The following is a 15,062-nucleotide window of genomic DNA, read 5'->3' on the forward strand; positions in this document are numbered from 1 at the left end:
GCCTATTAATGTTCTCCTGCTTCAGCATTTCAAGAGTGCGCTGCAGTGCTAAAAGGAGACATCGACAGGCTGGCATCAAGCTCTTCTCTGCTTCAAGGTTTTTTTTTACTTGTTATTCCCCAGTCCCTTACTCACCACTTTGGGATCAACCTAAACATCTCTTAAGGAAGCAGTCTTTGACCTCCAGACACTGTTACTACTCTACTGCTCTGTTCCCCTGATGTACTGATTCATGGTGGACAGGCTACCTCTTGATTCTTTTTGTTATTCTTTCCCCACTGCACAGAATGTAAGGGAAAGGACTTGTCTGTTCCTGTTTCGTTCCCTTTTACACCTAGCTCCACCTCCAGCTCCTAAGACAGTGCCTTCCTCATTGTAAGAAATAAATATTGGAAGCTATTTCCTGGAATCTTGTCATTATTCATTTCTGTATCCCCAATTATCTCCCTCCTAATGGTAGTAGGACGTTATTTATAAACATTCTCATGCTTATCACAACATGATTCCCTTCAAGATAAATGATACATATTTCCCATTCTTACCTCAAATTTCAAAATATTCCCTCTATTTCCATTAAAATATCATTTGAAAAAATAAAAGTATGACTGATGTTCTAGAACAGTGATTCCTAACCTTTATAATCTTTCTATCAACCATGGTGAAAGATATCATGTCATTTACTATATATTATTTCACTACCATTAAGGTACTACTACATGGCATATATATTCATTTTATTCCCTAAAAAGTCTGTTAAATTTTATTATGCCATAGTCTGAAGGTTTTGAGATATTGCCCGAGTCTTTTTGAGGTATCTCAAGAAGTGCCAGTGTCTCAGGGCTAGAAATGACTGCCTAATATTTTGGGTTTGTTAATGGTGGGTATGATAGTACAGGTATTTAGATATATTTAAGTCTTTTTTCAGGTGGACCACATTTTTAAAGTCTTTATTGAATGTGTACAACACTGCTTCTGTTTTACGTTTTGGTTTTCTGGCTGCAAGGCATGTGTGATCTTAGCTCCCCGCCCAGGGACTAGACCCGCACCCCCTGCATTAGAAGCAAAGGCTTAGCCAGTGGACTGCCAGGGACGTCCTAGGCACTTTATGTTTTAAAGAAAACTTGATTTTGTAGTACTTAGTTTGGGATGAAATAAAGTAGGCTGGCTGTTAGTATGAAGTACAGGATACCCAGACAAATTCTTTATAGATGATGATAGTTGGGTTTATCAACATTCAGACTTGCTCCTCTAAAATGTTCACCAGGGGACTGCTCTTTGCCACATTAGCATCAAGTCCATGTGCGGTCTAATTCTGTGAACCCACCTCCTACAACAGGATCCACAGGATGGAGAAGTCCCAATGTTGTTGTTCCATCTGGTTTTCTCCTTTCAAATTCACACTGCAAAGACCCAAAGTATTCAAATGGCATGAACTGTTCTATATATGATACATATGTATGTTGCTCACCAGAAAACCTCACCTTAGTTTAGTCAAACTAATATTACACGTGGCTATCATCATACTCATATCAACTTTCACATATGTATACAGGTGCTGATGGGTTAAAGAAATAAAGGTTAGAAAATCTCAGAATTTTAAAAGAGCTGCGTGGGTGCTTAAGGCCACCAAGTTCTGTTTAAACTGTTTAAAAAAAGTATACTGAAAACCAGGAAAGGGAAGTGACTTACCTAAACCCATGGATTAATTCATTTGGTTTTAGAACCAAGGTGCTAAACAACATGACTTCAAAAGACCATGTATGTTTTCTTTTCATCTTAGAAGTATGTGGTTCATTTTCCAACATTTGAACACATTAATGTCCCTTAAAAACCCCAAACCCTTCTAGCCAGTAACAGAGGATAATATGAATTACGTACTTTAAAAACAGGTATATTACTACTTTTTCTTCTGTGAGCGCTATCCTGAAGAGCTCTATGGCAGATATGGATTAAAAGTACACAAGCAACTTAAAAACTAAAAGTTTCAGACAACCCGAATCAGTAGGTAATGAAAAGAAAGGAAAAGCTCCATCACCTGACTATTAACAAGCCTCCTGGTCAGCTTTCCTCCAGATTCCTTAACGATGCGGTCAATCTGCTCCTGCTCTCTTTCTAAATTATTGCTTTTAAATTTATCTTCCAGCACATCTTTGTCTTTCCTGAAAACACACATTAATACTAAGTAAAAAAAAAAAGAAGAGGAGAAGATGAAAACATTAAAATGTAATTCTAAATATGAATACAACCAAAGTGGAGAAATGTGTGCTACTGACACCAATTAAAACTTTGTTCCCTAATGACCTGGTAATGGGCCCCAATGACACACAAACACTAAGGCAAGCCAAGTAGTCGGTCAGCTCCCTCCCGGTGTTCAGTATTATTTGTCCTACACATTTTTCTTAGTATATTCATAAAAATGAACCATATCTCAAATATATTTTAAAAGCAGAGGGGTGCACAATTTGTTTTACAATTTGGTACACTGAAGTCCAACTTTTAAAATTTAAAATAAACATATATTACAATGTATAAATCTTAGAAATATAAGAAAAACCTGTCACAAGTTCACGTCGTGCTGTAACAGCAGAAGTCCCAACCTGCTAACTAAACCCCTCTCCCAGAGCTGACAGCGAGGTGCTGGGAGTCAGGGCAGGGAGGCAGCAGCTGAGCGGGATGGACACATTACGCAACTGAGTCAGGCCACATCAGCTGATGGCTGGAAGGACCGTGGTTCACACTGCTCCTACCAGCTGACGCCGGGTGGAAAACATGCACACATCTCAGGGACAGCCCATCTGTTTAGAAGGCAGCTTTAACTGTGCTTAGGCTTAAGTACGGGCTCGACTCCTTTGTGGAATGAGGTAATGAATATACAACTTTTTCTTAAATAGCTCCATTAATATAAACTCACTGTCAGCATGAGTCCCTCGAGACTATTTACTGGTTTTAAAACGACTTCCCTATAGAATAGACATTCAGAACTATTTTCTGAATTGTGTTTCGACAATGACAAACTGTGCTTTGTATGAGAAAAGGGGTGTCAGATCATCAAAATGGACTTTGACAAAACCCAACCAACCATGGACCCAAGGCAGGCCCCTGAATTGTATTTTCTCCCCTTACTGGCGTGGAAAAGACAGCTTAACCGTAATATTCCAAAGATTCTTTACTTTTTATTTTCCTTATTGGGGCTCTTGAAGCCCTGTGCCTCAGCGTCTCCAGCATCGTCCCTCTCTCTTGGCCAGGAACCGCTGTCCTCCCCACTCTGTGAGGTGTCTGTCCTGTCTCTCTGCTTCCGACTTTTCTGCAAGTCTGCCATGAAGTCTATGCTCTGCTTCAGGCTCTGAATTCTCTCCTAAAAATATTCAGCAGTATTCTTATTGTATATTTGCCATTCATTTGTAAAGTAACGCATTTTCCCCCATAAGAGTTTACACTTATCCTGTCATTAATTAGGGAAGAAAAACAATTAAATGTAATCCTACCAAGCAGAATAGTTAGGAACCAGGACAATAAAGTCTATTCCTTAATTCAGATAATTTCCAACATAAGAGAATGCTCTGCAACTTTACTGCATCGTCAAAAAGTTCACAGGAGAGAATGTGTGAATAAAGACTAAACCTTCTTAGCAGTAGTAAATATAAAGTTCAGTAGAATAGTGTGTGAAAATTTCATATTTAATAAAACAGTTCATCTTCTGAGATTTATGAATTATTAGATATTTAAAACGAGCATGTGAATATGGGAAGATCTCTTACATTTTGGCATCCTGGGATGGTCACTGAGGACTGGCATTTTTCTGTGTGAAAACACGCCTCAAAGAGAAAAGGCTGCTAGCAGAGTTTCTTTTTAAGAACGCATAATGTTCTAACCAAAGAAGTATTGTTTCTATTCTGTGAAACATGTGAATTTTCCATTGCATCCCTTACGGTCTGTGGTTTCTGGACAAATGTTAAAGAGGCAGACTTGTTCCTAGCAACTACTCTGCCTTTTAATTCTGTGTTGTCAATGGACAAAATATGGAGTGTAGTCTCCTACATAGCAACAGTAGGGAAGACTTCTACAGAGTAACAGAAACTAGAACTGGAAAGGACCAGAGGTCATTCAGATAAGAACAATGTAGCCCAGAAATGCTAAATGACTCAACTAAGGTCTCAGAACCACTGACTAAGAGCAGGCCTCTTGGATCTCATGATGGGGCCTTTTCTCATCATACTCTGCTGTGTTAGCAGTGCAGATTGTGACAGCCTCAGGAAATGGACCCTGCTAATTTTACTGCACTATAGTTTTTAATTATATTAAAACATATATGATATATATATAAATACATATATAACATACAAATGCTGCTGCAGAGAGAGAGTGCACTTCCCTCATAGCTCAGTCAGTAAAGAAGCTGCCTGCAGCGCAGGAGACCTGGGTTTGATTTCTGGGTGGGGAAGATCCCCTGGAGAAGAAAATGGCAACCCACTCCAGTATTCTTGCCTGCAGAATCCCATAGACAGAGGAGCCTGTCAGGTTACAGTCCATGGGGTTGCAAGAGTCAGTCACAACTTAGTGACTAAATCACCATAATTTTTAAAATGATGTCAAAACTATTTAAGTAATAAATTTTATTGTAGACAAAGACATGGGTAAAGGAGAAAATAAGAACCTTGTTAATTTATTATCTAGAGAGGAAAAGTGTTAACAGATTTAACATTGTAGTATTTTTCTAAGCATTACACATATTAGCAAATCAGAATTATACTGAATAAGCAAATTTTCTTTCAGTTAATAAACTATATCTCCCCTCTGTTTCATTAAATATTCTCTAAAATATTTTAAGTAACTGTATAGTATTTTATCCCCTGTGTGTCCCATGGTTTAATTAATGACCCCCTACTGAACATTTAACTTATTTTCAAGTTTCTGCTATTAAAAATAAAAATCTCTAGGAATCCCTATCTCTTTAGAATAAATCAGAGGAGTAAAACAGCTTTCCTGGTGGCTCAGTGGTAAACAATCTGCTACAAGGCAAGAGACCAGGGTTCAATCCCTGGGTTGGGAAAATCCCCTGGAGAAGGGAATGGCAACCCATTCCACTATTCTTGCCTGGAGAATCCTACGGACAGATAAGCCAGATGGGCTACAGTCCATGGGGTCGCAAAGAGTTGGCCATGACTGAGTGACCAACACGTGAGTAAAAATACTAGGTCAAAGGGAATGAATATTTTTTCAGGCTTTTGATGTTTACTGTTAAACTGCTTCCCAGAAAAGTTTTAACAATTTTTAGTGTTTGAACATTCCACCAGTGTTTGACATTTTCTCTGACTCCCTGGCAAACTGATTAGTACCATTAAAAAAAAAAAAATACTGGACTTTTCCTGGCAGTCTAGTGGTTAAGACCTGGAACTTCTACCGTAGGTGGCTCAGGTTCAATCCCTGGAACTTAGGGGTGTGATCAAAAAAAAAAAAAACAACCGATTTTTAAAAACAGGTCTTATTTTAATATGTACTTAAAAATATTAGTTTGATTATTTCTATATGCATTTAGTGGCCATTTGTGTTTCCTTTTGTGTATGTCACTTAAGTCATTTTTTACTCATCTACTTCTAGTACCTGAAACAGAGGCTGGCATATAGAAGGTACTCAATAAGTGTTGGTTAAATGAATGGGCTTGGATCACAAAGTTCTCAGTAACCTTTTAACTTCCATTCTAGAATTTTATAAAGCAGAACCTACATTAGGAATATTTTCAAACTTAGAAAAAACAATGCATCAAATTAAAATAATTCAATTAAAGGAATTTTCTAAATTTCAACACAAGTCATGGAAAAAAGTTGAGTTTAATTAATTTTACTTTAAAAGCTGAATGCTGAAGCTGAAACTCCAATACTTTGGCCACCTGATGCGAAGAGCTGACTCATTTGAAGAGACCCTGATGCTGGGAGGGACTGGGGGCAGGAGAAGAAGGGGACGACAGAGGATGAGATGGTTGGATGGCATCACCGACTCGATGGACATGGGTTTGGGTGAACTCTGGGAGTTGGTGATGGACAGGGAGGCCTGGCGTGCTGTGGTTCATGGGGTCGCAAAGAGTTGGACATGACTGAGGGACTGAACTGAACTTTAAAAGCAATGTCTTTCTTTTTCGGTAACCCAAAAGTCTCCACATCAGCATACTGTTTATCAATTCTCCATTTTACAAATGACTAAAGGGTTGATTCTTTGCCATTTATTATTAATGGCTAACACCTACTGTGTTAGCCTAAACCTGTACGTGTTCTACCTACACCTATACTGTGTTATACCTATACGTTTGATTCCTGGGTTGGGAAAATCGCCTGGAGAAGGGGCTAACAGTGTACCTATAACCTATCAGTACAGGTATCGAACCTGTACCTACTGAGCTGTCACTCATAGGGTGTAATTCTGTGAGGTAAGTACTACTGTTACGCCATTTTATATGATGGTAAAACGGTTGAGAAAGGTCACATGGCCTGCCTAAGGTCACACAAGTGTCTCAATAGCACAGCCAGGACTTGAAATCTGATTAGTCTGACCCAAGGTCACTATAAATATAATACAGCATTTAGTATTTATTCAGGAGGTCAAAACAGTTATTCTTCATATGTCCACTCTTTATAAAAATAACACATCTACTAACAGTCACTATTTGTGTATAACTGAAAAAAATGATGAATGACTGCTCTACAACTTTTACACTGAATTAAAAACCAGTTATTTTTCAAAAGACACCATTCATGGAAGGGTGTGCTAGGCTCTCTTGGGAGATGTGCTATTAAAAAGAGTAACTCAGAAGGTCTAAATTTAAACATTTAAAAATCACTGTTGTAAGAATCTCTCCCATCTAGGGTGGAGAGAATAGTCAACAGGAAGCTATAACACAGGATGGGTAGGGCTCCTCAACAGGAAGAGATCTGAAGGAAAGGAAGACAACAGAGAGAGAAAGGGGAAAGTGGACAGAGGTTTTTTTTTGTGCTTCCAGACACCCCACCCTCAATAAAATGCAAGAGCTTCTAGAATCATTTGCATCTTGTATTAACTGTATTATTTAAAGATGAGAAAACAGTGGTAAATCAAAGTTGAAAAATTTACTGGATATATTATGTTTGCAAATCAAACCTTATTCTAAAAATTAAATGTGCAGATTCTGGAGAAAACACGGCATTTTTGGGGTGTACCTTTACTTCAAATACAAAAATAAATATCTGCAGGTTAAAATAATTTGAATATGGCTTGGTCTTGGATTCTGAGTATTTCTGCAAAGGATGGGATAAACACTTTATATTCCCCTTTCCTCTGCATATTTTGCCAAAGATGGGTAACTGGCTTACATTACAGCTTCCCAAGTCTTTAGGAAAGAGTGGAAATTGATGTTGTCTAAATATTAGGAGCGCAAGAATGATCATCAATCTAAATGTTTTTCTTTCCTCAGTTAAGTGGATCCAAGAAACTTTCAGAGCCAAGCACACAGACACCAAGACATCTGCACCTCAAGGCAATTCTTTAAGCATAAAACTGTGACACAGATCAGATCAGATCAGATCAGTCGCTCAGTTGTGTCCGACTCTTTGCGACCCCACGAATCGCAGCACGCCAGGCCTCCCTGTTCATCACCAACTCCCGGAGTTCACTCGGACTCAAGTCCATCGAGTCAGTGATGCCATCCAGCCATCTCATCCTCTGTCGTCCCCTTCTCTTGCCCCCAATCCCTCCCAGCATCAGAGTCTTTTCCAATGAGTCAACTCTTCGCATGAGGTGGCCAAAGTACTGGAGTTTCAGCTTTAGCATCATTCCTTCCAAAGAAATCCCAGGGCTCATCTCTTTCAGAATGGACTGGTTGGATCTCCTTGCAGTCCATGGGACTCTCAAGAGTCTTCGCCAACACCACAGTTCAAAAGCATCAATTCTTCAGTGCTCAGCCTTCTTCACAGTCCAACTCTCACATCCATACATGACCACAGGAAAAACCATAGCCTTGACTAGACGGACCTTTGTTGGCAAAGTAATGTCTCTGCTTTTGAATATGCTATCTAGGTTGGTCATAACTTTCCTTCCAAGAAGTGTCTTTTAATTTCATGGCTGCAGTCACCATCTACAGTGATTTTGGAGCCCAGAAAAATGAAGTCTGCCACTGTTTCCCCATCTATTTCACATGAAGTGATGGGACCAGATGCCATGATCTTCGTTTTCTGAATGCTGAGCTTTAAGCCAACTTTTTCACTCTCCACTTTCACTTTCATCAAGAGGCTTTTGAGTTCCTCTTCACTTTCTGCCATAAGGGTGGTGTCATCGGCATATCTGAGGTTATTGATATTTCTCCCAGCAATCTTGATTCCAGCTTGTGTTTCTTCCAGTCCAGAGTTTCTCATGATGTACTCTGCATATAAGTTAAATAAACAGGATGACAATATACAGCCTTGACGTACTCCTTTTCCTATTTGGAACCAGTCTGTTGTTCCATGTCCAGTTCTAATTGTTGCTTCCTGACCTGCATACAGATTTCTCAAGAGGCAGGTCAGGTGGTCTGGTATTCCCATCTCTTTCACAATTTTCCACAGTTTATTGTGATCCACACAGTCAAAGGCTTTGGCATAGTCAATAAAGCAGAAATAGATGTTTTTCTGGAACTCTCTTGCTTTTTCCATGATCCAGCAGATGTTGGCAATTTGATCTCTGGTTCCTCTGCCTTCTCTAAAACCAGCTTGAACATCTGGAAGTTCATGGTTCACGTATTGCTGAAGCCTGGCTTGGAGAATTTTGAGCATTACTTTACTAGCGTGTGAGATGACTGCAATTGTGACACAGATGACCACCACAAAAACTGGAAAACCACGTGCACCTGCGCACGACTTGTTCCTACTATCCTCCAACTCCCCTCAATTTCAGCCTGAGCTCTTGATTCTGATTTCTTTCTCTTCCTCATACCCATTTCTTTTTCTTTTTTGCAAAATCATTCTATCTTGTTCTTCTTGGTATACTCCCTACTCTGGCTCTTATCTAAAATCAGCATATTAATGCTAGCAATTATCTTGGAGACCTTCTTCTCTACAGATAAGAACACAGAGGCCCAAGGTCCACACGTTAGTGGAAAAGAGGTAAAACTGGAACCCAGTCTTCTGACTTCCTGCCAAGATACGGTTTGTCTCAGTTAATTTTCCATCTATTCAGAGCTGTGAGAAAAACCTCACAAGACGTGATTCATCTGGTGAGTTCTCTTCCTCTTCCAGTAGATGCAAGTGATCACTCAATTTCATCAGCCACGGCTCTGCAATGAGACTCCTGTCACTCTTTGCCACTATCTACGGCATCTTTGTTTTGAATAAGTTATTGTGTAAGCTTCCTCATGAAGCTTGATGATGATAATGATGTGTCCTCTACATACATTTCTCCCACTTCACACACCTTACTATGTATCGCTTCTTGTTCTTGGGAGAATCTGCTCCTGTGGGGAGGTGGCTTTCAGACAATTAGAGGAGTGATTCCTCATTTGTCTATTTCCTTTCTTTCTACCTGAAGGAGATCCTGTGCTTCACCAGAACATTAGCTTCCACCCCTGCAAAGGGAAATAAGGTACTATCCTTCCAAAAGATTTCATAACTCATGTAATCTATCCTGTCCTGGAATTCAAGATGATATCTGTTTCACAGTCAATATAAGTCTATCTGATGAATACCAACTCAACAGCTTCCAAATAAATAATTACAAGTGAATGCCAATATTTATTTGTATCAATTCCAAATGAGAATCTTCCTGCTGTAATTTTTTTCTCTATGTTAAAGTTTTTTTTCATTTAATATTTCCTACTTTAATATAACCTGTCTATAAAATAAAACCTGAACTGTACTGGATCTGTATCACTATGACCAAAATCAAAGGAATATAAATTTTATAATAATTATTATTTATGACAAAGAATTTCCTTTACCTGGCTAAGAATTTTCATCCCTGAGTGCAACAGCTTTTTCGCAGCTTTATAATAAATCGTCTCTGGTTTGTTGTAAATCATAGCGTTAGTACACATTAGTTTGAAGTTATCCTGCAGAGAAAATATTAGGGAGGAATGCATTAAGACAAAACAAAGTACCCTCCTGTCCTGGTCTAAAATTATGCAGGTCCTCAAAAAACTCAAAACAACAACCATCAAACAAACAAAAACAAACCAGTAAAAAAACACCATCTTTCTGTTTACTAAACAACATTAATAGCAATTTATTAAGTTTTAAAACTAACAAAACAAATACTGCTAAATTAATTTAAACATCCTACTACATTCCTTTACAAATTCTTAAACATTCTATAGTAACTGCATAAACTTTAGATTCGGGGATAAAATTTTAAAATGGGTTTCTTCAGTATAATATTATTGCACACAAAGAAAATTAGAAAATACTTCTATTTTACATTTAATAATTACTGAGTATTTCATTTAATTAAAAAAATCCTTAGTTTAAAAACAAACATCTTAATTATCCATTGATGAATTAAATATTTTATTTTGGATCTTGACTGAAAACTGGGACAATTGTAAATTATCTTAATAATATTTCCTACCAGAGTCAAAATAACTGAGCAAATGGCAAAACATTTACACTAATATTCTTTTAAGTGTTTGGATACTATTATAATTTGCAGAATGTTGCAAAGTCATGCCAACCTGAAATAAACCATACAACTTCAAAGACTTACAACATGTAACCAGAGTAGGCAAACTATCAAAACTGTACTTTTGGTTTAAATTTCAAAGTATGCACATGTGCTAGGGAACTCAATTCCACTGCATATTTTCATGGTTAAGTAATTTTTGCATTGTATAAATGTGAGAGTGATTATGCCAAGGCCTTACTAAATAAAAATGATAAAAACTCAACAAAAAAGAACCTGACCCTCAATCTCCTCTGAATTTAAAACATTTAAGCCCCGCTATTTAATAACTAGTGATGACAGCTTAGAACATTTAATGTAATGAAAACAGGTAGACTGAATATTATTTAAAAGTACATGAGAAGACTGAGTCAAGTGTCACAATAAATTTGGTATTAAATTTAAAGCAGACGAAGTATATGTGGATCCTTAGTTCTTGGCCAAGTCTCTAATCAGTTAGGATTTTGTTAGGTCATCATCTCTAGGAATCTGAGGAAAGCTATGGATCCACTCCTCAAGCGCACACATGTAATACAAAGGTGAACACAAAATTTCCCTGTATGTAATTTTATAAAATTCTTGATCCCTCTAAAGGCTCATCCATGGCTACCCAAAGGACCCCAGGTTCAGAACCTTTGGTATAGATATTCTGAAAAGCTTCCATTCCATTAAAATTATTAAATATATATTTGGGGAAGGAGAGGCAAATGAGGGGAGACAAACTAGATGACTACCACACTAAATGATCACTGGTCCTATACCTGGAAAAAGTACTGGATCATTCTACAGATTACAGGTCTGACCCATTACTTCATGAATCTTTTAAAAATTACGTATTTCTTTAGTAACATTTTTGGCTGTGCTGGATCCTTGTTGCTGCATGGGCTTTCCTCCAGGTGCGGAGAGCATGGGCTACCCTCTAGTTGTGAAACGTGGACCTCCCAGTGTTGTGGCTTCTCCTTACAGAGCACAGGCTCAACAGTTATGGTGCACAGGCTCAGATGCTCTATGCCATGTGGGATCTTCCTGGGTCAGGGATTGAACCTGCATCTCCTATCTGATCCCTGGGTTGGGAAGATCATCTGGAAAAGGGAAAGGCTACCCACTCCAGTAGTCTGGCCTGGAGAACTGCATGGACTGTATAGTCCATGGAGTCGCAAAGAGTCAGACACGACTGAGTGACTTTCACTTTCACTCTTCCACTGGCAGGCAGGTTCTTTACCACTGAAGCTCCAGGAAGCCCTATTATTCCATGAATCTTAACTGTCATGTGCTAGGTTGGAGAAGGCAATGGCACCCCACTCCAGTACTCTTGCCTGGAAAATCCATGGGCGGAGGAGCCTGGTGGGCTGCAGTCCATGGGGTCGCTAAGAGTCAGACACGACTGAGCGACTTCGATTTCACTTTTCTCTTTCATGCATTGGAGAAGGAAATGGCAACCCACTCCAGTGTTCTTGCCTGGAGAATCCCAGGGACAGAGGAGCCTGGTGGGCTGCCGTCTACAGAGTCAGACACGACTGAAGTGACTTAGCAGACTTTACTGGATTTTTGTGTAATGGCAATTGTTCTTTCATAAAGTTGAATGACCTTTCTGTATACTTCCAAATATTTAAAAAAAAAAAAAACAACCAACCTCAAACAGTTTAATGAGCTGGATAAGCTAATTAAACTTTACATGGGGCTACTGAATTTTCCTGAGAAAAAAATATAGCTCTACAGAAAACTCCAAAGTTAAAAATACTTGTTCATTTTAATTATGATAAATCTTGACCATCTGCTCAAAAACACTCAGTGGGCATACTTCTACTCTCTCTTGTCATCGTAAGGGAAAGATCAAAGGAAAGTTATTCACAGAAAGGAAAAAAAACTGAAAAATTTTCCATTAAGCAATAATAAGATCAGAAACATGCTGAAATAAACAGTTTTAGCTTAATTTTCACCAGATGAAAAGTTGAGAAACATTTCTGTTTCTCTGAGTACAAGAGAATATAATTCAGGTTTTTCAGAGTGAAATATACAGTCAAACTGATAGTAAAGACAGAACTAAATGCTAGTATTATTCATAAAATTCAGCTAATCAACGTGCATGAAAAAAAAAAAAGAGACCAAGTAAAGATAACATTTACTGTCTTATTTTCCTTCTATAAATGATTAGGGTCTAGTCCGTGGGTCAGATGAAAACACTACAATATTCATTCAGAAAAAAAAAACAAAGGTAGAGTAGACACACTGTTTAAACACTTTAGTTTGTGGTGGTTTGGTACAGAGCAAATTAAAACAGAAAACACACGGCTCCTTTTCTTAGGATGATTAAAATGAAAAGCTTAACTCTGAAACCAGCATCTGCTGCTGCTGCTAAGTCACTTCAGTCGTGTCCGACTCTGTGTGACCCCACAGACGGCAGCCCACCAGGCTCCCCCGTCCCTGGGATTCTCCAGGCAAGAACACTGGAGTGCATTGCCATTTAAAGACAGAAAAACGTCAACTATAACACTAGGCATGTGTATCATCTTCATGGCTTGTAGGTTCTTTACTTGTAAGTTTAAAATTTCTTATTGCTGAATGTTGAAGAAAATATGCTAAAAAAAATATAGCCAAAGTGAATTCAGGGAGCAACTCACTTTCATCAAACTAGAAAATGCAATTAAACTTCTGCTTGGTATTTCTCGACAAGCCAATTTATTCTCTATTTTACATGTCCAGAAACAGAAAAAAAGACTACTCTAAATCAAATTCCATTAAAATACTGACTTTGTTCAATATTTTGTAAAAATCTATAATGGAAAATAATCAAGAAAAAAATATATAGCCAAATCACTTTGTGGTACACCTGAAACCAATACAACATTGTAAATCAACTATACTTCAATTAAAAAACTATCAATTTTACCTGTATTCATCTGAAATTTAAAATCAAACATTTTCATTTTAAAGGATGAGAAAATATTTCATAGAACACATGAATTTCAAAATTTTACCAAAACCCACAAAATAATAAAGACAGCAGATGACTTATTTTGTCTGGTTTTCTATCACCAAGCTCAAACATGTTTTCTAAGACAAAAAAAATACAGATTTTTGGATATTAAAATAAACTTGAGAATGATTCTGAATACCAGACATGCAGATTTCTACAAAGACTTCGCATACCCAGGATCCAAAAGTTTGGCTCTTAATTGAATAGATACTGTAGCATAGCTCAGTCTATTCTCCAATACAACATAAATAACAAGTTACCTTCAGTTCTTCTATGGACTGGTAATCATTGTTCTTGATCTTTTCTTTCATGGTACTAAAATCCATTGGGTGTTTAATGATCATGGAGTAGCCGGGGGCAATAAAATCAGTCACAGGAAATGAAAAGAAAGCACTTGGGTCTTTTCTGTGAAGACAGGAAAAAAGCAATTTTATTTCTACTACAAACAAAATTACTGGTCAAGGAGTATTAAGTCAGAGGAAATCCTTCAGATGTAGAATTTGTAGCAGGCTAATATGTTTTTCACTAAAAACTGAAGTAATGATTTTAAAGACTAATAACTATTTAATAAGGTTCAGATGCTTTACATATAAATTGTACCCTTAAGACAGAATCTTTTAAAATATGCAGCTTAATTAATTTGCAACATCTCCAACACAGGGAAAGATGAAACAAAATAAGAAATCTAGACTAACTAAAAAATGTCTTGTACTCTGGGAGATTAATACTATGTATTTTTTATTAACCATAGAGAAAAAGCAGAAATAGTAACTAAAATACACATCTGCAGTCTTCCACACTGGTTTCTAGCTAGGCTTGGACTCTTGGTGGGTCACAGAGCTGTTGCATACTCATGAGTACAGCTGGCCCTCTGTATCTGTGAGCTTCCCAAACGTGGATATGAGAGCTGACTGTTCACTGGACTGCTGCCATTTTATGTAAGGGACTTGAGCATCCTTGGATTCTGGTACCCACGGGGGCTCCTGGAATCAATCCCCTGTGGATACCAAAGGACAACCATATACATTTTCTTAAATTAATGGGTATAACTTCTATCGTGTGTGTAGGGGACTGCTCAAAAAACGGACATTAAAAAGGTTATCATAATACCTCCAAACTTGAGACCCAGTGCTTTCTATCATAGGTTCTTTTTTTTTTTTTTTTTAAACTTTACAATATTGTATTAGTTTTGCCAAATGTCGAAATGAATCCGCCACAGGTATACCTGTGTTCCCCATCCTGAACCCTCCTCCCTCCTCCCTCCCCACACCCTCCCTCTGGGTCGTCCCAGTACACCAGCCCCAAGCATCCAGTACCGTGCATCGAACCTGGACTGGCGACTCGCCTCATACATGATACTATACATGTTTCAATGCCATTCTCCCAAATCTCCCTACCCTCTCCCTCTCCCACAGAGTCCATAAGACTGATCTAT

The 15,062-nt window shown here is 38.0% G+C and overlaps 1 protein-coding gene across 4 annotated transcripts in view; it reads right to left on the reverse strand.

Moving 5' to 3' along the window:
* Positions 1-15,062, reverse strand: part of BRD7 (bromodomain containing 7) — a 45,710-nt gene that overhangs the window by 9,356 nt on the left and 21,292 nt on the right. For all 4 annotated transcript variants that reach the window (XM_005218615.4, XM_005218616.4, XM_010814497.4 and 1 more), the window contains exons 5-9: positions 13,888-14,032; positions 9,935-10,045; positions 3,171-3,355; positions 2,036-2,159; positions 1,325-1,400 (exon numbers count right to left, since the gene is read on the reverse strand). In XM_005218615.4, coding sequence (XP_005218672.1) covers positions 1,325-1,400; positions 2,036-2,159; positions 3,171-3,355; positions 9,935-10,045; positions 13,888-14,032 — 641 coding nt within the window. The remainder of the gene's footprint in view (positions 1-1,324; positions 1,401-2,035; positions 2,160-3,170; positions 3,356-9,934; positions 10,046-13,887; positions 14,033-15,062) is intronic.

The sequence above is a fragment of the Bos taurus genome, chromosome 18 (genome assembly GCF_002263795.3).
Source record: "Bos taurus isolate L1 Dominette 01449 registration number 42190680 breed Hereford chromosome 18, ARS-UCD2.0, whole genome shotgun sequence".
NCBI lineage: Eukaryota > Metazoa > Chordata > Mammalia > Artiodactyla > Bovidae > Bos > Bos taurus.